The sequence below is a fragment of the Drosophila pseudoobscura genome, chromosome X (assembly GCF_009870125.1).
Source record: "Drosophila pseudoobscura strain MV-25-SWS-2005 chromosome X, UCI_Dpse_MV25, whole genome shotgun sequence".
Taxonomy (NCBI): domain Eukaryota; kingdom Metazoa; phylum Arthropoda; class Insecta; order Diptera; family Drosophilidae; genus Drosophila; species Drosophila pseudoobscura.
Genome location: NC_046683.1, coordinates 29985340 through 29997881, shown reverse-complemented (window position 1 = coordinate 29997881; position 12542 = coordinate 29985340). Strand labels below are relative to the sequence as shown.

At 44.1% G+C, this 12542-nt stretch overlaps 1 protein-coding gene across 1 annotated transcript; it reads left to right on the top strand.

The window, feature by feature from the left end:
* Positions 1–400: 400 nt before the first annotated feature.
* Positions 401–6613, top strand: LOC117184685 (uncharacterized). Its single transcript, XM_033383299.1, has 2 exons — positions 401–2844; positions 6065–6613. Exons 1-2 carry the CDS (start codon positions 429–431, stop codon positions 6178–6180), a joined length of 2532 nt encoding a protein of 843 aa, XP_033239190.1. The 5' UTR covers positions 401–428; the 3' UTR covers positions 6181–6613.
* Positions 6614–12542: the final 5929 nt, after the last annotated feature.

Genomic DNA, 12542 nt, shown 5'->3' with positions numbered 1-12542 from the left:
AAAACGTCAAACGGAAAATCGCTCAATGACGTCCTATGCACCGGACCAGCGCTCCAAAACGATCTAGCCAGCGTGGTCCTGAATTGGCGTTTCCATCGTTTGTTTTTGCTGCCGACATTCAGAAAATGTACAGATGCATTGACATGAACGCAGAGGATTCGCAATATCAACGCATCTTTTGGCATGACGAACACAACCAAGTAGCTGAGTATTATCTCAACACAGTTACGTTTGGAACTGCTTCAGCTCCTTACACAGCCATTCGCGTCATACATCAACTGGCGCAGGATGAACGCGACCGATATCCACTCGCGGAAAGGGTCCTTCGACACGAAATATACGTTGATGACGTACAAAGCGGAGCTTCCACTCGCGAAGGAGCATTAGAAATTCAAAATCAATTGATCGGAGCCTTACGATCAGCAGGAATGGAACTTCGAAAGTGGTCTGCGAATGACGCTTCTCTGCTACAAGACATACCTCCAGACCATTTATCTCATAAGACACTATTAGAGTTTGAATACCAAGATCCCGTTAAAACCTTAGGCCTCTATTGGCATCCACATCAAGACTATTTTGGGTTCAAGATAAATTTTGAAATCAGTCACGCACATACTAAACGTTCTTTACTTTCCACAGTCGCCCGACTGTACGACCCATTAGGTTTCATCACGCCCTGTGTCATGACCGCGAAGGCGATACTCAAGGACTCCTGGATGGCCCGCATCAAACGCAACGATGGCAGTCTAGCACAACTGGACTGGGATGAACCGCTGCCAACCGAACTGCTTGATAGATGGCAGGGATTCATACAGAACTTGCCATATGTCGAGCAAATTCAAGTACCACGATGGCTGCGCGTCAACATCCACGAGCTTGCGTCATTACAGCTACATGTTTTCTGCGATGGATCATCACTGGCGTATGCAGCATGTGCATATATTCGTGCAGAGCTACCAAACGGAATGATTCAAACTCATTTGCTAGCTGCACGCAGTCGAGTCACACCCACGAAACCGATCACAATTCCACGAGTCGAGCTTTCGGGTGCGCTGCTGGCAGTTAAACTGGCAAAATGGATCCGGGACCAACTGCGCACTGCAGGACCACCTATGGCAACCTTCTATTGGTCAGATGCTACTATCGTTTTGTTTTGGATAAATGGAGATCCCCACCGATGGCAAACCTTTGTGGCAAATCGCGTTGGACAGATTTTGGAGCATAGTACATCAACTCAGTGGAGACACGTACCTACTGCGGTAAACCTAGCGGACTGCGCAACTCGTGGCTTAACACCACAAGAGTTAGCAGTACATCCATTATGGTGGTCTGGACCATCATGGCTACAGCAGCCGGAAAGCCAATGGCCTGCAAACGGAGTTCCCAGTCAGGACATCGACAGGACTATAATCGAGGAGAAACCATCAGTTTTGCTCCAAAATGCTGTGCAAGTCTCGGAGGCTCCAGAAGCCTTCATCCAAAACTCGTCCTCATACGACAAGTTAATATCAGTCATGGCATATATTCTACGGTTTATACATAACATTCAAGCCAAAGGGGACAAACTGTCTGGACCACTGAGTGTGCAGGAGCTCGATAACGCTTTAATTCATCTCGTTCGCAGCATTCAACAGGAGGTCTACGCGACAGAAGTATTGAGGTTGAAGGGAAACAAGACACTATCGGGCACACACAAGCTGTGTCAATTATCCCCATTTCTAGATGACCAACAAATTCTACGAGTCAGAGGTCGACTGCGAAATGCAATGCACCTTCCAATAAGCCAGCGACAACCAATGATCATTCCCAATCATCATCATTTTACCGATCTCGTCGTGCGTAATGCCCACCGTCTCGCACTCCACGGCGGCACCGAATTAACGCTGGCCACTATTCGACACAAATTCTGGATAGTCAACGGAAAACAAACTGTCAAACGCATTCTTCGACAATGCGTCCGATGTTTTCGTCACCGACCGAAACCAGCAGCACAATTGATGGCCGATCTTCCCCTACATAGAGTTAATCCGCCAACTCGTGCATTCATCGCCACCGGAGTGGACTATACAGGCGCGTTCGAAATTCAAGCATCCAGATTCCGTGGACACACAAACTACAAGGCGTATATCGCAGTTTTCATCTGTTTGGCTACAAAGGCAATTCATCTTGAAGCGGTCACGGGCTTAACCACCGAACACTTTCTCATGGCCCTACAACGTTTCATCGCGCGTCGGGGTTACTGTCAACACATGTATAGCGATTGCGGCACGAACTTCATTGGTGCCCACCGGGCTCTTCAAACCTGGCAAATACATTTGAAACGAGAGCTACCCACAACTGTAATACCTGCTTTAGCCGCCCGAAACGTCCAATGGCATTTTAATCCACCGCATAGTCCTAATTTCGGAGGCCTTTGGGAGGCAAATGTAAAGTCTGTCAAAACACATCTCTATCGAGCCTTTTCAGGATATAAAATGACCTACGAACAACTTGCTACCGTGCTAACACAAATTGAAGCCTGTTTAAATTCCAGGCCTTTATGTCCACTAAGCGCGGAGCCGGAGGACCTAGCTGTCCTCACCCCGGCACATTTTCTTATTGGAGATTCATTATTAGCTCCGCCGGATGTAACGATAAGGGATGTTCCACTCACAGTCCAATTTCTGGAAGGACAGAAAATTATCCGGCAATTTTGGAAGCGTTGGAGTTCGGACTGGCTATCACATCTTCAAGCCCGTCCAACGTGGCGACATGAAACCGACAATCTACAAGTCAGCGATCTAGTAATTGTCAAGGATGACCGACTGCCACCCAACGAGTGGAAACTGGGAAGGATAATAGAAGTTTATTGGACGTTGACATGCAATGACTGCATCTAACAAGAGGCGATGCAATTACTGCACCGTCAAGTGGCCCGTGTGACACCAGCAGAAGGCTGTTACGCGCGGATCCCAGGCAAAACGCAGCCCTCCTCCCGCCCAACCGACCGAGGGGCGCTGCCGCATGACGCGCGGTGCGTAGCCGAACCAAACGCGAGCATGCAAGAAAGATAGATATTAGACTAACATTCGAGGAAAATTAGCACTAAACTTATTAAGAAATTAAGCATGCAATAAAATACAAAATACAAATACCACTACAATTACTAATTACTAGAAAGGTGTGTAAGGATTAGTAATTTAATAAGAGGAAGAGAATTAGTGGAGGATATAATATGGTAGAGGGAATTATAGTCCGAGCATAAGACCCTAAACGGTTCATGCAAGGAATAATTCGATCTACAAAGTGGAAGGAACAACGGTATAAAGTTTCTAGTCAGTCTAATAGGAATCGTGAAGTTTATGCGGCTCAACAGATCAGGGCTGTCTATGTCACCCCTGATCAAGTTGTGCATAAATATCACACCAAGCATTTTTCTACGGTTAACTAAGGATGGGAGGTTTACTAATAATAGTCTACTAGAGTAAGATGGGAGTCTTACACCCGCATCCCAGTTAAGGCCCCGCAGAGCAAAGAGTAAAAAGTTTTTCTGTACTGATTCTATACGGTCCTGGTGTACTTTGTACTGAGGGCACCATACACAGGAGCCGTATTCTAAGATCGGACGAACAAGCGAGGTATAGAGAGTCTTTGTTATATAGGGGTCGTCAAATTCCTTTGACCACCTCTTTATAAACCCAAGCACGCCCATGGCCTTATTTACCATGGTAGAAATGTGTTCGGAAAACTTTAACTTGGGATCTAACATAACACCCAGATCATCCACCAGGGTAATTCTCTCAAGAGAACCCCCAAATAGGGTGTAGGGAGCCAACAAAGGGTTAGAACGATGAAATGTCATAACTTTGCATTTCGAGGCATTAAGGTGTAACAAGTTTGCACAACACCATGACTGAAAGCTATTGAGATCGGATTGCAAGCGAGAATGAAATGAAATGTCCTTGTACTGGACACAGAGTTTAACATCATCCGCATACATAAGTACTCGAGAGTATGTTATTACTGAAGGCAAGTCATTAATAAAGAGTGTGAAGAGTAAGGGGCCTAGATGGCTGCCCTGTGGTACTCCCGAAGAAACCTTTACTGGTAAAGAGAGGGAGTTTTTGAAGAGGACTCTTTGAGACCTAGAACAAAGATAGCTAGAAATCCATCTCAGGAGGTTGGGCGGAAACCCTAAAAGGTCAAGTTTATGTGCTAAAAGGGAATGGTTTACAGAGTCGAATGCTTTACTAAAGTCGGTGTAAATAACATCCGTCTGTAAGTTACCTTGAAAGCCTTTAATAATGAAAGAGGTAAACTCTAACAAGTTCGTGGTGGTTGATCGCCGCCTTATAAATCCATGCTGAGTTGGAGATATAAGTGACTTGCAGAGATGTTGCAAGTGCGGAGTTAAAACCTTCTCAAACAATTTGGGAATAGCGGATAACTTTGCTATAACTTACCTCTATAATTTTTTACATCAGACTTACTACCTTTTTTATGGAGAGGAATTATAAACGATTCCTTCCAGATTGGGGGGAAGCAAGATGAATCAATGGACATGGTGAATAGTTTAAGCAATGGTCCACACAGAGCCTCGGCGCAGTACCTGAGTACACAACCTGGAACCCCGTCTGGACCCGGTGAAAACACCGGCTTAACTAGTCGAAGATCTTGAAGTAGGGAATACTCATTTAACAAGGGACTGAAAATGCCGTTCGACCTCGGTAATCCGTATGGGTACGGTTGACCAGAGAAGCGTTCCTCAGAATAGGTAGTTTGGAAAAACTGGGCAAAAAGATCGGCAATTGCCTGATCATTATTTGCCGACGTATTACAAAATGATAGCGAGGATGGGTGTGCGGACGTTCTACGCTTACTGTTTACGAAGCAGTAAAACTGTTTAGGGTCCTGAGAAAAGCGTATCCTGCAACGAGATAGGTAGTTCTTATAGCATTGAGCATTAAGAACTGAAAAGTTTGACCGAGCTATTACATAACGAGAGTGAGAAGTAGGAGAACCCACTTCTTGAAATTTTTTATAAAGTCTTGATTTTAAGTTTTTTAGACTGGATAACTCGTTGGTAAACCAAGGGGGTTTTCCAGATCTAATCGGACAAGAAAGCGGGACACAAGAATCAAAAAATGTGCCAAGAGCATTGTAAAAAATGTTTGTGGCTTTTGTGACATCAGTGCACAAGTACAAAGCGGACCAATCAAAATCCCTAATTAGGTTATTAAGCTTCGCAAACTCGGCTTTACGAAAGCAGCGGACACGTTCAGGTAGTCTACTCGACCGATCCAATACAGTTGGTCCTATGTCTAGCGACACCTCGAAAGTAGGGTGGTAGGCGTCTTCAGGTATAGTGAGCGGAAGGGCTCGGGTTAACAACACTATGGTCGGATCCGATACAAAGCATAGATCAAGCAATCGACCCAAGGAATTTTTCACATGATTGACTTGAGACAAGGACAGGTCAAGCAAGCCGTCAACAAAGTCATGTCGTGACATGGGCACTAGGATACTAGACTCGTTTACCGAAGACCAAACAGTTCCTGGCAAGTTGAAGTCACCAAGAACTATCATACGATCTTTATCAGATAGCGAGGAAGCAACAGCGGTTAAAGCGGACAAGTGCTGCTCATAAATTGAAATATCCGAAGAAGGTGGGATATACGAGCAAGTAATGAATATAGCGAAAGCGGGAAGAATCAGTTTTACACACAGGAATTCCAGTTCCTGTTGAACTTGGACTGTGAAGTGTTCTGACGTGAAGTAAGAGTCCACTGCAATTAGAACCCCTCCTGCACGTCGAGACGAACGGTCCTTTCTAAAAGTTGTGTACCGACCTGCCAAAACCTCGGAACTAAGAATGTCCGGCTTTAACCAGGTTTCAGTAAACACAATAACGTGGGAAGCAAATGCAACACTATCCCGGAAAAGAATGCTGAGCTTACTACGCAAGCCTCTTACATTCTGATAGGTTACTAAAAGAGAAGTTAGTTTTTTGCAAAGGTTGGAGCAAGACGGGAAGTTGAGGAAGAGGAAGTTGAGGTTGAGGGTGGCACGCTGGAAAGATTTGGAGTTCACCCTGGAGCTGACAGTTTAGTCAGAGTCGCAACTGTTAAAACAGCATCAGGCGTATACAAACGATCGGTCTCTAAACTATGTCGGCTACCGTTGCCACAGACCTCAGAATAATCCTACCACCGTTGCTAGCTCCATTCGACCATACATGTACCATAACGAACACTTTCTTTATTCACAGAGCATTCACATGTGACATCCGTTGGTTTCTAATACTGGTCCCAGTATTGGGGGCGGCATGGACGGTTTTCTAAGGGTTAAACTACAAAGAGAGTGAGAGCGCTCTAACTGCAATTGCCCACTCGGAGATCGGCATCGTTTCATGCTAGGGCGGCGTAACCTCGTCTCCGATCACCAAGAAGAGTCTTCGTTTGCGTGTCGACGAAATCACAACGACAATTAGCAGTTGCAGCCGGCCGTGCTTAAACCCGTATTACCCATTACATTGTACTCTATACTCGAATTACGATTAAAGTTTAAGTTGATTGAAGTCCAAATGAATAAATCTCGAATTGTCTATATCGTGTAGTACATTATTAAACGCAAAGATTCCCCAGAGCATTTCTGCTCAACATTGAAATCTCGTATCGAGGATTTCACAACAAGTGTATTTTTAGGTTGGGTGCACTTACTCTGTGCGGGGGTTACATTTCAGTGCATTTACTTAGGTACTTGGCAGCAATAAAGTAGATAGTTTATTGCTTGATCCCTTTTGGTGGGCTCGTGTTTACAAGTGTTATTGTCTATTCTTAGATGCTAATGTAATTTTCGTGTCGTCATATTCATTCACATGAATTGACATGGACAATTTTATTTATGAGTTTTTGTGTATGAGATTGCACTGTATATTCTGTAATATTAATTGAATACATGTCTGTGACTGAACATTCTCCCGGCCGTTCAAGTTGGCCATCGTCCCGGCCATCGGACAAGTTGTCGGCAAATCGTCGTGTACGGGGAATAGGGGGTCACGTCTGGATCGTGATTTGACGTCCTTGGTTTCCATAATTGATACTTCTTTTGGAAAATGTAGGCAGTAATCAGTAGATTCAATAATCAATAGATGCCTTGATTGCTTATGTTACCAAACCGAGTGTAGGTGGATTTTACTTCGCTGATTGTGGTGCTGAAGGTGCTGATGCTTAATTCGGTATTGCGAGCAGTGCATCCAGGAGACAGCGAGAGTAGGCCAGTTCCTTCCAGTGTTATAGTTGACGGATGCCACACCATGTCAGCCTTTGTTTGTGTTACCTGACATAGTGTTGCTTTTTTATTGTTAAACAGTTGAAACTCGCAGCGATTGTCCACATTGAAGATCGTCTGATGGTCAAAACAGATGAACTAGGCGCGATACCAACTTCCAGCGCTTTACCAATGTTTTTCCTTGATGATCAACATTGACGTCAGGTGGCGTTGTCAATGGTTCACCTGTCAAGAAGTGTCCTGGGGTGAGTGCTGTTGTATCAGTGGGGTCCTTTGACATTGGAGTAATGGGTCGAGAATTGAGAATCGCTTCAATTTCGATTATCACTGTGTTCGATCCTTCAAATGTCAAAGAGGCTGTGTTGGTGGTTGTTATCAGCAGCTTTTTTGCTGATTTTACGGTCGCTTCCGAGAGGCCGCCTAACGAGGGAGCCCTGGGAGGAATGAATTTAAATTCCACTTGTTTTTTGTTGCAATGATTCATGATCAGAGCACTTTGAGTTGAATATAGATTCCTCTAATTCTTTGAGCTGGTTGTTTGCACCTACAAACTTCGTTGCATTGTCGAAATGAATAGTTTGGCACTTCCCATGTCTGCTTAAGAATCGACGCAGGGCTGCCAAGAATGCATCTGTGGTCAGGTCGCTTACCAGCTCCAGGTGCACTGCCTTTGTGGAAAAGCAGCAGAGCACGTTGGACGTTGACATGCAATGACTGCATCTTTCAAGAGGCGATGCAGTTACTGCACCGTCAAGTTGCCCGTGTGAAACCATCGGAAGGCTTTTACGCGCGGATCCCAGGCAAAACGCAGCCCTCCTCCCGCCCAACCGACCGAGGGGCGCTGCCGCATAACGCGCGGCGCTTAGCCGAACCAAACACGAGCATGAGGAAAGATAGCTATTAGACTAACATTCGAAGAAAATTAGCACTAAAATTACTAAGAAACTAAGCATGCAATCAAAATACAAATACCACTAGAATTACTAATTACTAGAAAGGTGTGTAATGATTAGTAATTTAATAAGAGGAAGAGAATTATTGGTGGATATAATATGGTAGAGGGAATAATAATCCGAGCATAAGACCCTAAACGGTTCATGCAAGGAATAATTCGATCTACAAAGCGGAAGGAACAACGGTGTAAAATTTCAAGTAAGTCTAATAGGAATCGTGAAGTTTATGCGGCTCAACGGATCAGGGCTGTCTATGTCACCCCCGATCAAGTTGTGCATAAATATCACACCAAGAATTTTTCTACGGTTAACTAAGGATGTGAGGTTTATTAATAGTCTACTAGCGTAAGATGGGAGTCTTACACCCGCATCCCAGTTAAGGCCCCGCAGAGCAAAGAGTAAAAAGTTTTTCTGTACTGATTCTATACGGTCCTGGTGTACTTTGTACTGAGGGCACCATACACAGGAGCCGTATTCTAAGATCGGACGAACAAGCGAGGTATAGAGAGTCTTTGTTATATAGGGGTCGTCAAATTCCTCTGACCTTCTCTTTATAAACCCAAGCACGCCCATGGCCTTATTTACCATGGTAGAAATGTGTTCGGAAAACTTTAACTTGGGGTCTAACATAACACCCAGATCATCCACCAGGGTAATTCTCTCAAGAGAACCATCAAATAGGGTATAACTTTGCATTTCGATGCATTAAGGTGTAACAACTTTGCACAGCACCATGACTGAAAGTTATTGAGATCGTATTGCAAGCGAAAATGAAATGAAATGTCCTTATACTGGACACAGAGTTTAACATCATCCGCATACATAAGTACTCTAGAATATGTTAATACCGAAGGCAAGGCGTTAATAAAGAGTGTAAAGAATAAGGGGCCTAGATGGCTGCCCTGTGGTACTCCCGAAGAAACCTTTACTGGTAAAGAGAGGGAGTTTTTGAAGAGGACTCTTTGAGACCTAGAACAAAGATAGCTAGAAATCCATCTCAGGAGGTTGGGCGGAAACCCTAAAAGGTCAAGTTTATGTGCTAAAAGGGAATGGTTTACAGAGTCGAATGCTTTACTAAAGTCGGTGTAAATAACATCCGTCTGTAAGTTACCTTGAAAGCCTTTAATAATGAAAGAGGTAAACTCTAACAAGTTCGTGGTGGTTGATCGCCGCCTTATAAATCCATGCTGAGTTGGAGATATAAGTGACTTGCAGAGATGTTGCAAGTGCGGAGTTAAAACCTTCTCAAACAATTTGGGAATAGCGGATAACTTTGCTATACCTCTATAATTTTTTGCATCAGACTTGCTACCTTTTTTATGGAGAGGAATTATAAACGATTCCTTCCAGATTGGGGGGAAGCAAGAGGAATCAATGGACAGGGTGAATAGTTTAAGCAATGGTCCACACAGAGCCTCGGCGCAGTACCTGAGTACACAACCTGGAACCCCGTCTGGACCCGGTGAAAACACCGGCTTAACTAGTCGAAGATCTTGAAGTAGGGAATACTCATTTAACAAGGGACTGAAAATGCCGTTCGACCTCGGTAATCCGTATGGGTACGGTTGACCAGAGAAGCGTTCCTCAGAATAGGTAGTTTGGAAAAACTGGGCAAAAAGATCGGCAATTGCCTGATCATTATTTGCCGACGTATTACAAAATGATAGCGAGGATGGGTGTGCGGACGTTCTACGCTTACTGTTTACGAAGCAGTAAAACTGTTTAGGGTCCTGAGAAAAGCGTATCCTGCAACGAGATAGGTAGTTCTTATAGCATTGAGCATTAAGAACTGAAAAGTTTGACCGAGCTATTACATAACGAGAGTGAGAAGTAGGAGAACCCACTTCTTGAAATTTTTTATAAAGTCTTGATTTTAAGTTTTTTAGACTGGATAACTCTTTGGTAAACCAAGGGGGTTTTCCAGATCTAATCGGACAAGAAAGCGGGACACAAGAATCAAAAAATGTGCCAAGAGCATTGTAAAAAATGTTTGTGGCTTTTGTGACATCAGTGCACAAGTACAAAGCGGACCAATCAAAATCCCTAATTAGGTTATTAAGCTTCGCAAACTCGGCTTTACGAAAGCAGCGGACACGTTCAGGTAGTCTACTCGACCGATCCAATACAGTTGGTCCTATGTCTAGCGACACCTCGAAAGTAGGGTGGTAGGCGTCTTCAGGTATAGTGAGCGGAAGGGCTCGGGTTAACAACACTATGGTCGGATCCGATACAAAGCATAGATCAAGCAATCGACCCAAGGAATTTTTCACATGATTGACTTGAGACAAGGACAGGTCAAGCAAGCCGTCAACAAAGTCATGTCGTGACATGGGCACTAGGATACTAGACTCGTTTACCGAAGACCAAACAGTTCCTGGCAAGTTGAAGTCACCAAGAACTATCATACGATCTTTATCAGATAGCGAGGAAGCAACAGCGGTTAAAGCGGACAAGTGCTGCTCATAAATTGAAATATCCGAAGAAGGTGGGATATACGAGCAAGTAATGAATATAGCGAAAGCGGGAAGAATCAGTTTTACACACAGGAATTCCAGTTCCTGTTGAACTTGGACTGTGAAGTGTTCTGACGTGAAGTAAGAGTCCACTGCAATTAGAACCCCTCCTGCACGTCGAGACGAACGGTCCTTTCTAAAAGTTGTGTACCGACCTGCCAAAACCTCGGAACTAAGAATGTCCGGCTTTAACCAGGTTTCAGTAAACACAATAACGTGGGAAGCAAATGCAACACTATCCCGGAAAAGAATGCTGAGCTTACTACGCAAGCCTCTTACATTCTGATAGGTTACTAAAAGAGAAGTTAGTTTTTTGCAAAGGTTGGAGCAAGACGGGAAGTTGAGGAAGAGGAAGTTGAGGTTGAGGGTGGCACGCTGGAAAGATTTGGAGTTCACCCTGGAGCTGACAGTTTAGTCAGAGTCGCAACTGTTAAAACAGCATCAGGCGTATACAAACGATCGGTCTCTAAACTATGTCGGCTACCGTTGCCACAGACCTCAGAATAATCCTACCACCGTTGCTAGCTCCATTCGACCATACATGTACCATAACGAACACTTTCTTTATTCACAGAGCATTCACATGTGACATCCGTTGGTTTCTAATACTGGTCCCAGTATTGGGGGCGGCATGGACGGTTTTCTAAGGGTTAAACTACAAAGAGAGTGAGAGCGCTCTAACTGCAATTGCCCACTCGGAGATCGGCATCGTTTCATGCTAGGGCGGCGTAACCTCGTCTCCGATCACCAAGAAGAGTCTTCGTTTGCGTGTCGACGAAATCACAACGACAATTAGCAGTTGCAGCCGGCCGTGCTTAAACCCGTATTACCCATTACATTGTACTCTATACGCGAATTACGATTAAAGTTTAAGTTGATTGAAGTCCAAATGAATAAATCTCGAATTGTCTATATCGTGTAGTACATTATTAAACGCAAAGATTCCCCAGAGCATTTCTGCTCAACATTGAAATCTCGTATCGAGGATTTCACAACAAGTGTATTTTTAGGTTGGGTGCACTTACTCTGTGCGGGGGTTACATTTCAGTGCATTTACTTAGGTACTTGGCAGCAATAAAGTAGATAGTTTATTGCTTGATCCCTTTTGGTGGGCTCGTGTTTACAAGTGTTATTGTCTATTCTTAGATGCTAATGTAATTTTCGTGTCGTCATATTCATTCACATGAATTGACATGGACAATTTTATTTATGAGTTTTTGTGTATGAGATTGCACTGTATATTCTGTAATATTAATTGAATACATGTCTGTGACTGAACATTCTCCCGGCCGTTCAAGTTGGCCATCGTCCCGGCCATCGGACAAGTTGTCGGCAAATCGTCGTGTACGGGGAATAGGGGGTCACGTCTGGATCGTGATTTGACGTCCTTGGTTTCCATAATTGATACTTCTTTTGGAAAATGTAGGCAGTAATCAGTAGATTCAATAATCAATAGATGCCTTGATTGCTTATGTTACCAAACCGAGTGTAGGTGGATTTTACTTCGCTGATTGTGGTGCTGAAGGTGCTGATGCTTAATTCGGTATTGCGAGCAGTGCATCCAGGAGACAGCGAGAGTAGGCCAGTTCCTTCCAGTGTTATAGTTGACGGATGCCACACCATGTCAGCCTTTGTTTGTGTTACCTGACATAGTGTTGCTTTTTTATTGTTAAACAGTTGAAACTCGCAGCGATTGTCCACATTGAAGATCGTCTGATGGTCAAAACAGATGAACTAGGCGCGATACCAATTTCCAGCGCTTTACCAATGTTTTTCCTTGATGATCAACATTGACGTCAGGTGGCGT

Bases quoted from the DNA above. Each gene is read 5' to 3' on its own strand.
- LOC117184685 (XM_033383299.1), top strand. From the start codon at position 429: ATGGAACTTCGAAAGTGGTCTGCGAATGACGCTTCTCTGCTACAAGAC. The intron at 2,845-6,064 runs TTTATTGGACGT...AAAGATTTGGAG, and splicing joins ACTGGGAAGGATAATAGAAG to TTCACCCTGGAGCTGACAGT.